This window comes from Doryrhamphus excisus, chromosome 6 (genome assembly GCF_030265055.1).
Source record: "Doryrhamphus excisus isolate RoL2022-K1 chromosome 6, RoL_Dexc_1.0, whole genome shotgun sequence".
NCBI classification, from domain to species: domain Eukaryota; kingdom Metazoa; phylum Chordata; class Actinopteri; order Syngnathiformes; family Syngnathidae; genus Doryrhamphus; species Doryrhamphus excisus.
Window position 1 is genome coordinate 3,622,907 of NC_080471.1, and position 18,638 is coordinate 3,641,544.

At 40.0% G+C, this 18,638-nt stretch overlaps 1 protein-coding gene across 3 annotated transcripts; it reads left to right on the plus strand.

Moving 5' to 3' along the window:
• The first annotated feature begins 153 nt into the window (after positions 1-153).
• Positions 154-18,160, plus strand: lamp2 (lysosomal-associated membrane protein 2). Of its 3 annotated transcripts, none has more exons than XM_058076598.1 (9): positions 154-276; positions 1,550-1,665; positions 2,776-2,986; positions 6,613-6,774; positions 7,450-7,676; positions 7,755-7,874; positions 9,246-9,300; positions 9,376-9,546; positions 17,293-18,160. In XM_058076598.1, the coding sequence occupies exons 1-9, from the start codon at positions 237-239 to the stop codon at positions 17,433-17,435; spliced, it is 1,245 nt and encodes a 414-aa protein (XP_057932581.1). In that variant the 5' UTR covers positions 154-236; the 3' UTR covers positions 17,436-18,160. The 3 variants fall into 3 exon arrangements, with proteins under 3 accessions (XP_057932581.1, XP_057932579.1, XP_057932582.1); XM_058076596.1 differs by lacking the exon at positions 17,293-18,160 and adding an exon at positions 14,926-17,286; XM_058076599.1 differs by lacking the exon at positions 17,293-18,160 and adding an exon at positions 10,467-14,804.
• The last annotated feature ends 478 nt before the right edge of the window (positions 18,161-18,638 follow it).

Here is an 18,638-nt window from a genome sequence, read left to right on the forward strand (position 1 = left end):
ATTGTGTAACAAGTGACTGGTAGCTTTTAAAGTGACTTCAGTGCAGCAGTAAGGTGTGAAATAGTTGTAGAAGCATATTATTGGAGTCCCACACGGTGATACATTGGCCTCCTGTCATATGACTTTTTATGTGACTTGCATTTCCTTATCCAGTCTGCAGCTCGTCAGTCAGCCAACCTCGTCCACAACGAAGACTGCTCGGCTCTTTTTTTTTCTTTCCCTGCCTCCTGGCCATCATGTTCCGATACTTTTCTTTACTTCTTGCATTTGGATGCGGTAAGTTTTTGTTATTAATCGTTTTTCAATGATAATGAAAAACGAAGCCGATTTGGGACACACAAGGAAAGGCAACAGGGATCCGTAAGTCGGCCCCGAGCTCCAGGTTGATTAAAACGCACTAAAATGATACTTGTGAAATAACCTCGGCCAAAGATGTATTCTAAAACATTCCTAAAACATAATAATGAAGCCAACATCGAGTGACGCATCAAGGCAGCTTAGCGGTGTTTTGCTAATGTGGTTAGCTCGAATGCTAATTACCGAATACGTCAACATTATAGCATGAAGATTAAGACAAAATGTTGCAATTGCGCTTCGGTGTATGCGTTTAGATGTATGATGTAAGAACCGAAACAAGTTTAAAAGTGGAATGTATCATTTAAAATTGTGAAAAGCAGTGTTACTGTTAGCGCTTTTACGACGTCACGGTTAGGCTAAAGCCTAGTTTCGGAAAGCTAAAAGTTTTAGAGTTAATGTTGAAAAATCACGATCTCGTGTAAGTGATACGTTGTACAAAATTATGGTGTTTGTAATTGTATAAATGGTGATTAAAAGACGTCAACATCGCGGTACATTAGCAGTTAGCTTCTTGTAGTTGTTTACAGTTTAGCGACGTTATGTCATGCATTTAGCCGTGTAAGCTAGTAACGTCATTTTTGGGAGGCTATACTTAAACAACACAAACAAATTCATAAATATTGCCCTTTTTGTTCCTAATTGTTTCTATTATGTGCAAATGTTGGACTCATTGTCACGGTTCAACTCGCTGACGCTTATTAACAAAACTGCTACACAAAAAGCGATAAAATAACAATCGCAACGATAAATTTCTTTCGAACCAGCCTGTTTTACGGATCACATTGCCTGTTTGACTGTAACCCAGATATCTTTCACAACTTGTCATTACAGCGATTGTAGGAAGCTGTAAATGTGTAATTCCGTAGAATTAGTTTCAAAACCACAAAAAAAACACTATTATTTGTATAATTAAAAAAAAATAGCCTTTATAAATGCGGTCTTTCGTCTACAACAGACGCTTATATACTAAACTGGAGAGAGCTATTGTATCCATAGAACTTGGAACAGGAGCATGGCTAGATGTACATTAGATTTCACCTTAATGCAAAACTTGTTAGCGAGCCAACGTTAGCCAGTGGTGAGATTACAGTGATCAGAGCCAAGATAAGCCCATTTCCAATACATTGTATGAATGTGTTAAATATTGCTATTCAACTAAAATGCATTGAATTATTTCTTTGTGTCTTCTTAGTAATCCATCCGTCACATGGGACAGAGGTGATGGTGAAGGACAAAGATGACAAGTTGTGCCTTTATGCCAACCTCATGGTCAATTTCTCCGTTTCGTATGAGGCGGCTGACAATAAGGTTAGTTTCTACACCGAGGTTAAAAGTTTTGCATAACTGATACGCAGACAACTCTTAGAATTGATGATGGGAGTTTCTGCCAAGGTTCTTGTAACTCAGCATTTTGCTTGTTGACGTTTCCTGGTGGATATCCTGTCACTGGGCAGATGTTCCTTTTATTCACTGGTAAAATATTGGACCGAAGCCTAAATAAACCCAGAAGACTACAGTGGAACCTGCTTATGCAATTTTTGTAGCAAAATTGTATTTCGTTTGATATTTTATACTTTTTTGTTGTATGTCTTGACTACAATGACAGTAAAGGTTTTATACTTGTGCAAATCTTTCTCCCGGTGCCCAACAACCTTTTTTTAGACAATGGATGCATTTTGTTAGTTGAAGCGGGAAATTCTATGCTGATGCTTTTAACTTGAAGCCTACTTAATAGAAAATCACTTTGTGTGCGTTTTAACGCTGCAGCTCACGGTTATTTTCTTAATCGAAAAATCTGAAGCTTGTTGTTTCAATTAACTGAGTAATCAGTTAAGCCCGAGGCAGATCAAATCAATATAAACCCAACACAGTTAGTGGTTTGGGGAGCAACAGGCAAAAATGTCAATCACTCCTCACCAAAGTCAAAGCTGATGGCCAAAACGCTAACGCTAAGCTCCACATTCATGGTTGACAAAGGACAGTTCTAAATATTTGCATTTGAGATGCTGAAACAGGATATTTAATTTTTTTAATTAAAAAAAGATGACTTGAATACCACAATAGTTGATGAAATAGTTATTAATTAATCGATGAATCATTAATTTCTTGATTATTGCAGCTCTGCAGTGTAGCAAGACAGTAGTTGCATTTTACGCAGGCTTAGCGATGAGGAGGTTGACATAAATGGACCGATTTCTCATTGAAATTACCTGAAATTTTTGGTTTCTAATTTTATGCGGACAGAAGCGGTCAACCATGTATATCAATGTCAACTTAATCTGGCTTTTTCGAAATAATTACAACACGGTGGACTGGGACATAAATGAGTTGTTGACATAAGCAGGGCCGACTGAAGCAGATTACACTGTACTATTACTACTACTAATAATTATAAAACTTTGTTTCTTCTGGTCTCAGAGCAGTACAGTGCAGTTTGAGCTTCCCGCCAATGTCATGTCAGATGGCAGTACATGCGAGGAAACCAGCTCCACGCTGCTGCTCAACTTCGGAGCGGGCCACTCCTGGAGTGTGAAATTCACTGCCAACGGGAATGTGTACCAGGCAGACTCCATCACGTTCACCTACAACCTCAGCGACTCCACCATCTTCCCTAAATCTGTGTCAAACGGTAATGCCTCCATTTCACTTTACAACGAGTATATGGATGTTTGCTGCTAAGTGCAAAGCATTAGGTATGACTGTATGCCTTTTTCAGACTTTGTATTAGGGTTGGGCATATTAATCGATTGGACGGCAGGGCTCCAGACTAACCTTTTTTGATAGGACCACAGTGGGCCCCAAATTTGAAATTTTAGGAACGCAAGCAGAAAATTTAGGGGAACATAACGAAATTGATTTGCAAAGTAAATATTGACATTTCCTCCCATTTTAGCTACAACTGTCTTCTCTAACCACCCTTGGGTGCAGCTTATACATTACCAGTCTAATACCATCCTCGAGTCGCACACATTGACCTGCCTTCTTCTTCTTCTTCTTCTGTGTTAATCTACATTCGTCTTCTTCGTGCATTGAAGGGGACCTCTTATCACTTTTTATTGAGTTATGGACTCATAGCGCAGCTACACACAATAACCCGCACAGAAAGCTTTCTAGATCTTCCAGAATCAACACTTAATCCAGCTGTATTTCCTTGGCTTTCCAAAACAGTCTGTTTTTATTCATTCCACCAATGGCCCTCCTCTGGGCACGCACACTCTGCTGTGATTGGTGCATTTAACAGCTTGTACAGCTTTTACCTGGGCACGCCCATATAAGGAAGGCCGGCTCACTGTGATGTCTGTGACCCAATGTTAGGAAAAAACTCTGAGACCGAGCATTCAGAGCCGTTCCAAACTTCTTTCAGGGCTCACTTCCAAATGCTCATTATCAGAATGCGATAGGGCTTTGAATGCAGCGATTGCCAAACCCCTTCGCCTCAAATTGCTGCTGTCCAATCCTACGATTATGCTGCGTTCAAGACGGCTCAATAGAGGCTAAATTTATGAAACCGGGGGAAGACGTCTTAGTAGACAAGGGTCTTAAAAACAAGTGGCGCTGGGCGTGGATGGAGGAAAAAGGAGGAGATGGCAAGCCCTCCCGGAGTTGGTGCCAGAAGTTCAGGGAGCCAGGTGTATGTTGTGTGCTGTGGTCCAAGAAGCTAGTGTATGCTCTAGGGGTAGAGCCGAAACCGAATACAGTACTCGGAATGGCACAAATAATGACTTTATGAATAATTAATTCGAACAACAATTTTCTAAATATTTGTATTCAGGAACATTTAAAACATGTCAGTAAGCTGTGTTTCTTTGTGAGACCGCAGTGCATGCGGGGGTGAAGACAGAGCGACATAGAGCAGTCTGCCTGTCCTGGAAACCAAAGTTTTTGGGTTCCGGGGGGAGTATGGTTGCAAAGCTGAAACATAGAGGAGGAGGAGACGGGGGGCTCAACTTAGTTGCATCCCTGTTTTGCTTTGTAAACACACTACCTTTCACCTCAACTGGGTTTCAGATGCTATCTGTAATAGCGCAGTTTGACCATGAGATGATTCCGTTGTGCTGCATTTAGTTGCTATTTACTTCTGCGGTTGAGCGTTCTCCTGTTGGCTTTGTTACCATTAGCTAGCTAACATTAAGGCGGTTCAGTAAGTAAGGCTTGGGAACTTGTGTAGAATTGTATGCACTTCTGGGAGGTATTTGGTACGTTTAAGTTAGTGTGGGGTTAAGGGTGGGGTTCATGTTCACAATGATATTTTACTCGTTTTTGGTTCAGCTATCCATGAGGTTATTTTTTTTTCCGTACAGGTTCATTGGTGTATTTATGGAAAAAAACATTGGTCAATTTATTTATAATAATAATAAATATTATTATTAGTAGTAGTGGTATTATTAGTATTTTTATTTTATTTGTTTAAATAATTATTATAAAAATATTTTAAATATTTATTTTTAAAATAATTAAAAAAGAAAAGTATTTTACTCCAATACAAAAACAGGCTGCGTTGAACACCCCCAGTATGCTACTAGTGGCAAAAAAAAAGTACTCCACCGCCACGACAGAGATGCCGGGCATGAAGTCGCTGTCTGCACCCTCGCACATACAAGCCGGTTGCTAGGAGCAACAGCCACATCTGATGCAACGACCCTGATGACCGATCATGTTTGTGATTTGAAGCGTTTGCTTTTTCATCACTGAACACAATGTAGCTTTCACAATTGCTCAACCGCTCTTGTATCTGTGCCAAAAAGTTTCCGTGGATAAAAATCGTTTCTTTTTGTTGTTTTTTTTTGTTTTTAAAGCCGACGTATATTATAAGCACTGTGATTATAATGTGTGTGGGCTTTATTTATTTATTTTTTTTAAGCCTCTGTACTCTGTGTCGATGCTACTGACCCCGCCTCCAACCACTGAGACGAAGAAACTGACAAAAAGGCCTCACTCTGTTCATGCCTGCTGTTGTTCTATGGAACAAACATGCCAAGGTGCTGAAACTAATGCAGAGTGAGGCATCGCTTGTTTTGTCATTTCTGTTTTTAAAAGTCGCATTTGGAATCTCTGGACCAGTGGCAAGGCAGATTAATCTGGCTGGCTAGCTAGCTAGCTAGCTGCCGCCAGAGAGACAGTGAGAGCAAGGTAAAATGTGCAAACAAAGATGGCAGAAAAGTCTAACTGCAATAAGATCCAAACGTGAGCAATAAAACACATCCCTGATCAAATCAATACAGGACATTTTTTATCCGGTCGCACATGCACGAGTAGATAAAAAAAATTTACTCGCAATGTATCATATTTTCGTAGCAAAATGCAACCATTTAGTCACAGTGTGGCGGCCTGCATTGTTAATTCATTGTTTTCTTGAGCAATTGTGACAAAATAGAGTGTGATACTTGGTTCCAACCAGCAGAGGTGCTGTTGATTTAGCCTCTACTTAGTTTGTAGCCTGAAAAAGAACAGGATATTGACAGAGGCAGCATTATTTGTAACAATACAATACAACACCGGTAGTGAAACAGGAGTTAAGAACATTCAAAGTATACATTCAATAGTATTACATAATATTAAATTATTGGCTTTCCCCATAATGAAATACATTTCACAGACACAGGAAGCATCATTAGCACCATGCCATGCCGGGTTTTGGGCAGCCTGCTTGGCTTTTGAATTAGTTTAAAGCTCTTTGGTAAGAACAAATAGCACACAGGCGCTCTAAGACTTTATGTTCACACAAAATATTCACACTTTCTACAATGGACATCAGTGAACTAAAGTAAACCCTCTTAAAACAGCAAGTTTTCCTGACGTTCCTGGAGGGATAATAATGAAAGTCAGAGGGGAAATGCATCAAATATGAAATGCCCATTCAGCACATTTTGACTTGTATTTGATCACTCTCCCTTGCAAAAGACTTCTAAACATGTCCTATGTCCTATAGGGCATTTCTTGTGCACATCCCCATTCAGGTCACCCCAAAGATTTTCCAACCCCTCTGAAACTGACCAACAATCTTGAAGTGCTCTCAGTTCACTTTTGTTTGTTTCACTCTGTTTAACGTGAGCACAGCTTGAATTATGATGCTGTTGTTCCATTGTGTTGGCTGCGCTCCCTTCAGAGCTGAAATGGACCAGAATGACAACTAGCTCCACTTTCAAACAACTTTCCATGTGAAAGGAAAAAAAGAACAAAGTTGCTTCTCTGCTGTTTCACTTTTGCTCAACATTTAGTTGACTTTGTTAACCCTTAACTCTGTTTTTTCTTCAGAAACCGTTTCTGTGACCGCGAGGCCTCACATCACCGACGTCGGCATGGACACCTGCTACTCCTGCAACAGCAAAGAGACCATTCAGGCCGAGTCGGTCAATCAAACCCTGTGGAACATGCTCATCCAGGCTTTCGTCAGCAACGGCACACAGAGCAAGAACTGTAAGAAAAAAGCTTGGCCTCACTTGGTCTTAAGTTGTACTCACACCTGGGCAATCCTTTCATGCTGAAGGCACAAATTTAACGTGATAGTGCACTCAATTGCACCCAGGCGTGGCACAATTGGAAGACGTGGTCTCATGCACGTCATAATTCCATGCACATTCAGCAAAATGATCAAATGACCAGAATGTGGCAGCTCCTTACAGGCTATTTAATGATAACTGACATAATTCACGATAGAAATAAAATACAAAGACTCAAAATGATGAAAAATGATGAAAAGTGAAACCCACTCACAACTACATTTGTGTACGTAATAAAGATCCCCTGTTTTAATTTAATTAAAAGACCCCCCTCCTAATTGACTTTGTCAACCTTATACAAAATAATCAAATCTGAAACCTTGTACAAAATAAATAATCAGAATGACTTTAAGTCTGAAAATGTTCCACCCATTCAGATAAATTAAAATTAAACAGCAGGAAAGATGTGATGGGATAAGTGAACATCACATGGCAGGAATGCTGTGTGTCAGCGCAGGCCAGTGGGGGCCATGAGAGGGAAGGGGAATCGGTCCAAGTCCATCATCGTACGGATGACCTGGTGTGAGCACACCCTTCATCCTCCTGACTGTTAAAAACATTCACCTCCCTCTCTTCCTTTTCCGCCTCGTAGTGACCACCTGTGCTGCCGATCTGCCCACCCCCGCTCCCACCACGCACAACGCCACCACAGTAGCTCCCGTCACAAACGTCACCACCCCTGCCCCTCCTCCTACAACCACACCCACTCCAACCATGCCTACACCCTCCACCGGGAAGTACAGCATCAAACCGGATGACAACAGCACAGCCTGCCTGTTGGCAAACTTCGGCCTGCGAATCGGCGTCAAGCAAGGAGAGGTTTGTATGATCCTTCTTTAAACACTTTTTGGAATGGAGCTAATTAATGATTGTGTACCCCCCCCCCCCCTTCATTAGAAGTATGAGGAGATCAACCTGGACCCCAACAGGACCACTGTGTCTGGATCGTGTGGTGGCAACAGCAGCGAGCTGGTGTTGGTTTCTAACACCATGACCATCACGTTCGCATTCACTAATGTGAGTACTCAATAACAATTTCTTTTCAATCAATTTGCCACCTAATAAACATATAATAATACACATATAATAATAATAAGAGTTTGTGCTCTTGTTTAGATTAGGGATGCCCCAATTCACATTTTTGGCTTCCGATTTTATTTTCTTTTTGTTATTATTTTTTTAATAATAAGCTTTCATTACAAACATGAATTTGTGGAATTTAATATAGTTATGAAAAGAGCTTTTCAAAGCATAAAGATAATGCAATCAAAGTATTGCTGAAATTACTTTATTACACACCATGACCAACAATATTGTTTGGCTTTTGTAACAAACCTCTGTGAGTCAGGTCCCTTATCTAATCGACTAATCATTTGACATGATTATAGGTCAATTTGTGGTGTGATTTAGAATATATAATTTTATTTTTTAAACAAACTAGTCTCTTCAACGCAATAGTAATTTATTGACGGGCCATAGGTATAAACACCCAGCGGTTACACCAGCACTTCCCATGCGAGCTCCCCGCAACATGACACAGCAATTCGGGCAGAGTGGGGGGCGGGCTACCAATGTACCGACGGAGCCTCATACCCAACGTCCAAAGTGAAACGAGCTTCACCACGGTACACCGCAGACATGTCTGCATGTTGGTGTTGCATTTTCTTGTATGAGTGGCAACCGGTTTTGAAGCGCGTTGCCTGTGCTTGTGATTAAGGAAGATGTAGTCACCCATGCTATTCCGAATGCACTTGGAAGATATTTTTTATGACACTCTTGTTTACAAAGACATAGGACAAACGGCGCTCTTATGTCACAGGGCGGTCACGGATGTGTTTTCTGTGTATTTACAGCTGTGTTCTAAAATAAAGGTGCTTCTCGTATTTTTTCACTCTGAACCTGCACACTGTCGTCAGACATTGTAAAACGTTGCTTACATTAAAGCCGTTAAACATAACGTCGTGAAAATATGCTCACAGAGTCCGCGTTGCACACACACTAACCCCTGCTAGCTTCCAAGCTCTGCAAGAGGAGATGGAGAACTGGTGTTTATTGCCATTTTAACTTAATTATTATTATATATATTTTTTCCCCATGATTGAGCATTCTATCGAGTAAATACTTCCCCACACAAACGTTTCTTCTCCTCACAATGACGGCATTTGATTCATCTTAATGTATATGTCATTAATTTGGCTTGTTTACGTTCATCATTTACACCGGTCTGAGTCATTTTCCTATCATTATAGAAAAAATATCGGCCAACCCTACTTTTTAGCAACGCAAAAAACATGGTGGACCATGACTTGAAGAGTTGGCCCACATCAGGCTGACTCCAAGATGATGACTCCTCTTCCCCTTCACATGTGATTTGTTTCCTCTTGACAGGACACCAAAAAATTCCGCCTCCAGGAAATGAATGTCACCGCAACACTGAGTTCTGGTAATCCAAGTTATTTCAACTACTTTGACCACATATCTTGAAATGAGACAAGCATTGATCTGCATTCTTTTCAAGGCGCTGCCTTCTCTGAGGGGAACAGCAGCCTGAGCCTGTGGGAGGCGTCTGTGGGCAGCTCGTACATGTGCAACAAGGAGCAGAACTACACCATCACCAGCCAACTTAGCGTCTTCACGTTTGACCTTCAAGTGCAGCCCTTTGGAGTGAAGAAAGGCCTTTTCAGCACAGGTACTTTTCTTCTGTTGTGATCTTTTGTCGTTTATCCAACTATAATGTCGTTATTTAATTCATACAATATTATATTGTATGAATGTATAAAGTCACTGACATCTCATAACATTGATCGACAGATTGTGCACCGCCACTAACTACAACGACCATAACCCATTACAATGCAAGGTCATGGATGACGACAATGTATCCCACACTACATCTACGTTAAATAATATAAGGAGTAAAAGTAATTTAGTCAAAATTTGACAAAATTTGTACATACAGATACATTGTAGTCATAAATGCACAAAATTAAAATATATCTTAAGTATTATGCACACAAAACATCTAACACAAGTAAAAATCCCAATTGAAACAGAAGTATATTTTTTAAATGTTTTTTTTTTTCATGGGTTTTTATGTGGCCAGTAAAATGTTTTGACTATAAGAGTTTTCAGTACATCATGTACAATATACAATCATGGTCACACAAGGTCTCTAAGCTTGCTTTTTTTGATTTGTCAGATATTAATTGAAATGACAATGATATTGTTAACAATCACTTGTCCTGCATCAATTAACAATATTTAGTGTCACAAATTTCACCACACAGTACTGGCTCAACTCTACTCTGCCCAAGTTGCCTTGTTTTGGGGCAGTTTAGCCATCTTCCATTTAAAAATAATACTTTGGGAAGCTGTAAAAGCACACCAGCAGCACCCAAAGCTTCTGTACACTCGGAACACTGACTGACCTGATACTAGAAAAGTTGAAATAATACAATTTGATGATAGAAATATTCCCAGTGCCGTTTGACATTTGCCATTTAAAAATGAGATGATTTAAAAATGGGGTGAGAGGAGTGGGTACCACACAGTGGATGAGGGATAGAAATCTGTGACGCGCTCATTGACTGACTCTCTTTTCGTCTGCAGCCCATGAGTGTCCGTTGGATGACACCAGCATCTTAATCCCAATCATTGTTGGCGCTGCTCTGGCTGGCTTGATTGTCATTGTAGTGATCGCTTACGTGATTGGTCGAAGAAAGACTTATGTTGGATATCAGACCCTTTGAGAAGCCACTTTGCAGATCACTTATCAAATATGGCAGGGAAGCCTGGTCCTTGGATTCATGTGCAATGAACTCAATTGGCTCTTGACAATTTACCCCTCCTTCAAAATATCTTTTCTTACGCCTGTCAAATAAATTGAAATCATGATGACATGTTAAACATGCACAAAGAGCATTTCTGAGAGTCTGCAGGGACAATAATGTTTTTTTCCCCCCAAGGACCAAACTTGTCTGCACCACATTTTTGTTTTATTCTGTTTTTGTTCTTCATTCTCCAATATTTGTTTTTTTTTGTGAAGGAGCAAATGCAAAATGTACATTTGTTGGTGTGAACCCATGTCAAATATAATGTCATCAGACCAAAGGCAAAATCTTTTCGGCATATACACTACCGTTCAAAAGTTTGGGGTCACTTAGAAATTTCCTTGTTTTTTTAAGAAAAGCACTGTTTTTTTCAACGAAGATAACTTTAAACTAATCAGAAATACACTCTATACATTGTTAATGTGGTAAATGACTATTCTAGCTGCAAATGTCTGGTTTTTAGTGTAATATCTACATAGGTGTATAGAGGCCTATTTCCAGCAACTATCACTCCAGTGTTCTAATGGTACAATGTGTTTGCTCATTGCGTCAAAAGGCTAATGGATGATTAGAAAACCCTTGTGCAATCATGTTGGCACAGCTGAAAACAGTTTAGCTGGTTAGAGACTCTATGAAACTGACCTTCCTTTGAGCAGGTTGAGTATCTGGAGCATCACGTTTGTGGGGTCGATTAAACGCTCAAAATGACCAGAAAAAGAGAACTTTCATGTGAAACTCGACAGTCTATTCTTGTTCTTAGAAATGAAGGCTATTCCATGCAAGAAATTGCCAGGAAACTGAAGATTTCCTACAACGGTGTGTACTACTCCCTTCAGAGAACAGCACAAACAGGCTCTAACCAGAGTAGAAAGAGAAGTGGGAGGCCCCGCTGCACATCTAAGCAAGAAGATAAGTACATTAGAGTCTCTAGTTTGAGAAATAGACGCCTCACAGGTCCTCAACTGGCAGCTTCATTAAATAGTACCCGCAAAACGCCAGTGTCAACATCTACAGTGAAGAGGCGACTCCGGGATGCTGGCCTTCAGGGCAGAGTGGCAAAGAAAAAACCATATCTGAGACTGGCCAATAAAAGAAAAAGATTAATATGGGCAAAAGAACACAGACATTGGACAGAGGAAGATTGGAAAAAAGTGTTATGGACGGACGAATCAAAGTTTGAGGTGTTTGGATCACACAGAAGAACATTTGTGAGACGCAGAACAACTGAAAAGATGCTGGAAGAGTGCCTGACACCATCTGTCAAGCAAGGTGGGGGTAACGTGATGGTCTGGGGTTGCTTTGGTGCTGGTAAGGTGGGAGATTTGTTCAAGGTAAAAGGGATTTTGAATAAGGAAGGCTATCACTCCATTTTGCAACGCCATGCCATACCCTGTGGACAGCGCTTGATTGGAGCCAATTTCATCCTACAACAGGACAATGACCCAAAGCACACCTCCAAATTGTGCAAGAACTATTTAGAGAAGAAGCAGGCAGCTGGTATTCTATCTGTAATGGAGTGGCCAGCGCAGTCACCAGATCTAAACCCCATTGAGCTGTTGTGGGAGCAGCTTGACCGTATGGTACGCAAGAAGTGCCCATCCAGCCAATCCAACTTGTGGGAGGTGCTTCTAGAAGTGTGGGGTGAAATTTCTCCAGATTACCTCAACAAATTAACAGCTAGAATGCCAAAGGTCTGCAATGCTGTCATTGCTGCAAATGGAGGATTCTTTGACGAAAGCAAAGTTTGAAGGAAAAAATTATTATTTCAAATACAAATCATTATTTCTAACCTTATCAATGTCTTGACTATATTTTCTATTCATTTTAAAACTCCTGTGGTAAATAAAAGTGTGACTTTTCATGGAAAACACAAAATTGTCTGGGTGACCCCAAACTTTTGAACGGTAGTGTATATAATAAATAACATGGCGCAGTAGGGACTTTGTTTAGATGCAACTTTACAACCTTGCATTTGCTCTGCAGACACTCTTCTTTTTTGTTTCCTTTGACATGATTTCATGTTTCTTTGCACCTTTCATTTGACATTTTCTTCCTTTATATTTGTTTGAGTTAACATGCCCATAATCATTTACACTGAAGAAAATGAATATTTCCTTTAGAATTTAGATGAAAATCCTTGACTCCAGTATAAAAAGATAGTTCGGTTGTCTTTGCTAAAACAGTCATTAACCAAGGGAAAGTGAAAGTGTGCAAGTCTGTCAAGAGTAGTGAAAGGAAACATTAGCCAATGTTTGGCCCTGCAGTGCGGGAGCAACATTAGATTTGTGTTGGTTTAGAATGTCTGACAGACCTTTTTGACAACCCCCCCCCCCCCCCCCCCCCCCTCAGAAGACGTTTTGATGTGTTAAGCTGAGAACAATCTGGAACAATCAAACAATTGCTGAGACACATCACAACGTCTGCTGCTAAAAGGGTCTGTGGACACTTGCGCACGTCAGTCTGAAGAAGTATTTTCTGTGCTAGACACTAGTTTCTGAAAAGGGAAGCCATTGTGTAGATACTTTCATTTAAAATAGATTTTCATGTAAATGCACTAAGATTATGTTGTTTTTCTTTGCAATTTGTACTTGGAAACCATGTCACATGATGATGATGCTAATGTGCTGTGTTCCAGGCTCTGTAGGCTGCAGTCAAGTTAATATGTTACCTGGTCATGTGACTGCAACTGTTGCATTAGTCTCATTTGAGTATCGTAACATAGACGAATCCCAATTTGAGATACAGCAACACACAAACCACTTTTCACATTGAAACTGTGGCACAATTCTGGTGACCATTCTCAAGATTTGGGATACATTATGATGAATTAGAAATATAGACAACTTTTCAATAACACTATGAAAACAAAAACATCCTATTTTTGTTTCTAAAATATTATGGGGGTTTCTGTGTTGCACCTGAAGCCAAAATGTTGGTGTGATAGCATCCTCAATCATCCTCATCCATCAGAGGCAGCACTGCAGCACTACCAGAAGCTCAGGAGAACAGCAGCTTGTGTCTTCTTTCTTTGCTTTTCTTTTTGTGTGTGTGTTGCTCTTTGGGTTTGGTGCTACAAAGGAGTATTCATTCCAAATTGAGAGGCAAAGTTACAATAAAAATGCAAAAACAAGAAAAATTGTAAATTGGAATTGTAAACTCACAAAGAAAGTCAAACAATTACTGGAATAACTTCAATTGTTAGATAATGAGAAAAGGTCTGAATGTTACAAGAATTTTTTTTCTTGTATTTCTCTGAAAATATAATGAAATTGTAAAATTTGGGGTCGAGTGGTTAGCGCGCAGACCTCACAGCTTTTCTCCGGGTACTCCGGTTTCCTCCCACATTCCAAAAACATGCTAGGTTAATTGGCCACTCCAAATTGTCCATATGTATGAATGTGAGTGTGAATGGTTGTTTGTCTATATGTGCCCTGTGATTGGCTGGCCACCAGTCCAGGGTGTACCCCGCCTCTCGCCCAAAGACAGCTGGGATAGGCTCCAGCACCCCCGCGACCCTCGTGAGGAAAAGCAGTAGAAAATGAATGAATGTAATATTTGGCATTATATTTGTACATTTAAAAAGATTTTCTTGAACAATTTCAACTTTATTCTCATTATCATTGCTGTTTTTTAAGCCTAATACTCCTTTGTATGTTTGAACTGGGGCAGCAGTTTGACTTTTTTGTGGTGTTTTTTCGCATTTTAAAATGTTGCTTACCCAGGACTTGGTGTGTGTGTGTGTGTGTGTGTGTGTGTGTGTGTGTGTGTGTGTGTGTGTGTGTGTATACGTGCGTTTCAGCAATCGCAGCAACGCAAATGGGAGCTTGTCACCAACTGCCGCTCATGTTTTCAGCTTTGTGTCTGTCTCAAGCAACATTTTCTCACTTTGCCACAAAATCAGCCACTACCGTATAAATCGTGCCTTTGCTAAGTATAAGCACTCGTGATTCATTTTAATGAGCTGATATTTGGCTTATTGTGATGAGAATTATTCCTCCCTCGGTGTCGCACAAACAAAGGGAATCTGTGTGATGCTATCACAAACTGGAATTCACAGACTTGGTCTTTTAAAGATTTTTGGAATTCATGCAAATAAAAGTGTTGCTGTCCTGGCTCATTTGAGTATACATGTATTTATTTGACTAACCTCCCATTTGTGCCCGTAGTCCACCCTCTTTTCCTTACTTGTATCGTTATTCCCTAAGACGCTGACCTTTGCTCTCTTCACTCTCATCTAGCTGAGGAATGCCAGATGGACTCGGAGAACTTCCTCGTTCCCGTAGCTGTCGGAGTTGCCCTGCTTGTTCTCATTCTTATCGTTCTGCTGGCCTACTTCATCGGGAGAAAGAGAAACATGGCCAGCGGTTACGAGTCTTTCTAGGCACTTTTAGGCTCCTCATGATTTTTCTCTTCATTTCACGCCTTCTTTGAACTCACAGAACCGCTGCCTGTGTTCCTCTCTGTCAGTGTTGCTGTTTGGTGTTGGCGTTTCTATTTTTATTCTGCATCTTGACCAACTACTAATGGCCTAAATTTGACATTTTGGGAAAGGAAATATGATTTTGTACCTAAAAGGTGAGGGATACCAATCGGACAGTTAATGTAAAATGAGCTTACTCTAGCTCAGCATAATTGGCATACATTTTGCACACATCTTGAATGACTACCGATGGCCTGGATTTGACATTTTGGGAATATAAATATGCCATCTAGCTAAAAGATGAGGGATAGCGCCTGTGCATGGACAGAAAACGTAAGTTTATTTTATCTTAGTTTATCGTAGCATTTAGCTCAGCATGATTGCCATTAATTTAGCACACCTGCTAATGCCCTTGGTTTGACATTGTGGGAATACAAATGTGCCTTTGTAGCCAAAAGATGAGGGATACCACTCATGTCTGGACAGTAGGCGAGGCCTTGATTTAACATTTTGGGAATATAAATGCTGAGCTAAATTTTCAGTCTGATTTAAAATTTTTCATCATGATCTCCATAGATGTATAGCTTTTTATCTTCGTATTAGCGCCAAAACCAGTAAAACAAAATGGCTGCCAATAAATGTGACAACACCAAACTGCCAGAACCTTTACACTAAACCAAAACATTAAAAACTTAGTTTAATCATTTAGCTGAGCATAATTGTTTGGCTTGTAACTTTTTCGACTTTTTGGTGGTTCAGCTGTGAAATTTTCATTTGTCATTGTTTTATCCTAAGCTTCGTAATTTTAGCAGCTATAGTAAAGCTAAATGTCCGTCTCTCAGTGCCTCTGAAGTCGTCTTACAAGCACAAACCAGTGGACACTAAACCAAAACAAAAATGTTTAGTTTAGGTTGTTGGTTTAACGTAAATGTTGATTTTAAGTCTTTATACACGGGTTATGTTAGCATAACTCAGGGCTAAATCTGTGGCAGTTAAACTAAATATTTATATGTCACTAGAAACGCTATCAACACCTCTAAAGTAAACTCACATTAACACAATACCAAAAAAAGCATAGTTTAGTATGTTAGCTTAGTACGGGGTGTCTAAAATGCGCCTCGTGGGGCCATTTGAGACCAGTGACAGTAGTTTTTATTGGCCAGTGGCATATTCTAAGATATAATTTCACAAAAAAATGAAAAAGTAATTTTTAAGAATGCCGATTTTAAGTGTCAAAATATTAAGAGAAAAAAGTTGGAATCTAATGAGAAATTGACTTAATTTTATGATAGTTTCCTCGTCATGATATTACATTACTATCTATTTTTAGTAGCATAAAGTTGAAATCAAGAAAATACATTTTTTAAAGTTGTAGTCTTATGAAAAATATAAAGCTGATTCTGAGAAACAAAACAAAATAAAGTTGTATTTCATGGAAAATTAGCCTGGGGAATAAGTCATAATATTACAGGAATAAAGTCATAATATTACTGAAATAAAATTTCTGAAGATTATCAGGGATGTCCGATATTGGCTTTTTGCCGACAACCGAGATGCCGATATTGTCCAACTCTCATAATGTATCACATGACATATCTCCTGTGCTGGAATGAACACATTGGGTGTTGTATACAGCATTTTTTAAATATCGTTTTTCACAATCGGGAAAAATCTCATCTCGATATCGACCGATAACCCATTTCATGCTGGTGTCAGGCCAATTATTATCAGACATCCCATATGAAGAAAGTTAAAATATTTGGAAAATAAATAACACCACGTGGCTGTCAGTGGAAAAGGTTTGGACGCCCCCGTTCATTTGGAGTCTTTATAAAAAGGTTATATGAGGGACTATTTGTTGGCTGCTGTGCTGATTTGTTGTTATCATATTTTTACACTATTGGGCACTTTATTTGCATACCAATATAACATGTTCCATGAATAGAGTTTTCCCCAACATGTCAAATGAGTCTTTATATCCGTCTGTTCCTACCGCCTGTTTGTCTGAAATAAGAAATGTGAACTTGAATTCTTTAGTGATATTTCCAGGCATCTTCTCACCACTATGAAGGTTTTTAACATTCCTTGCTTCCCCCTTTTGTCGCCGTGCCCCCAACCCCCAAAAGCAAACCCACCACTAATCTCTGCTATCTCTTGTGTGTGTCTTTCTTTGTGTGCTTATCAGCTGAGGAATGCTTCCTGGACTCTGATTTGAGCTTTTTGGTGCCCATTGCGGTGGGCGTGGCCCTCAGCTTCCTTATCGTCCTTGTGCTTATCTCTTACCTGATTGGCCGGAGGAAGAGTCGCACTGGCTATCAGTCTGTATAAAGTCGCTCATGCTTCTGGCCTCTCACCCCCCCCCCCCTCCCCCAAAACCTTTTTCTCCCTTCCCCATTTGAAAATGTAACCATGAGCTTATCCCACCATCATGCATCCCAGCTGCCGCCACGCTGGTTGTCTTCTTCCTTGCCAGTGACTGAATCAAACTCCAGTATTCCAATGTAATCGTGCATTCAAACCATGCACTTTAAAGTTGAAGACGAGTCGAGACTGCATGTCCAGCCCTGAAACAGAGCCCTGTACAATAATAATATACATGTACATGAACCTCCTGTATGGAATGAATGAATGTACATGCAAGCTATAGCACATTGACTTGAATGGCTGTAAATCCTGGGTTTTTTTTTCACTAATTACACACAATATTGACATGAGAAGGGACACTAACACTTTAAATGGGATTTTTACATTTCATTTTATGCTAAATAGCTCAACTTGTGGATTGTTTTCAGGCTTTAAACAGGCTCATTACACACAGAAACACACACTGCTTGATAGTTTTTGGTGGGATCCGCAGCTTTGCACAGTCGATCACTAACCATGCCACCCCCCCCCCTCCCCCCAATCGACAGTTTTGTGCCTTTCCGTTAGATCACCGTTCAATTGCTTTGCTCGAGAAGAATGTCACGTGATGAGCTTGTCTTAAAAACACGAGTTGGGATGGAAAGGGGAGGGCGGGACGAATGAAATAAAAGTTTGGTTCTTGTTTTGTAGCGCTGTCCTTTATTGTAGGGTTGTGGCTACCTATTTTACTGCACACCACTGGTCTTGTGACTTGGCTTCAAAGGTTGTCGACTGGCTGTTTGACTTTGCTTGTTTAAGGTCGTGAAAATGTATAAAATAATAGCGCTATGACAGCTTCCACTTTTTGGAGTACAGAGGAACCTCACCTTTAAAGTGTACAATTTGGAATTTGTTCAACATTTCTGTAAAGATGCACAGTTAAAGTCAGACAAAATTAGTTGTGTGCAACATTTAATGATGATAACTGTCATGGAGTATTAAGAAGCCACTCAGACGCATCTGCAATTTGGTGGAAAAGAGGCTCCGTGCGTTCAGCAACAGTTAAAACCTTCTAAATCCTAAAACTGACATGGCATTACCAAAAGTTGCTCCGTACATCTGTGGGAGTGGGGCGCTTCACACTTATAGAATTTAGTCAAACATGTAATGAAAGAACAACTGTTAAAC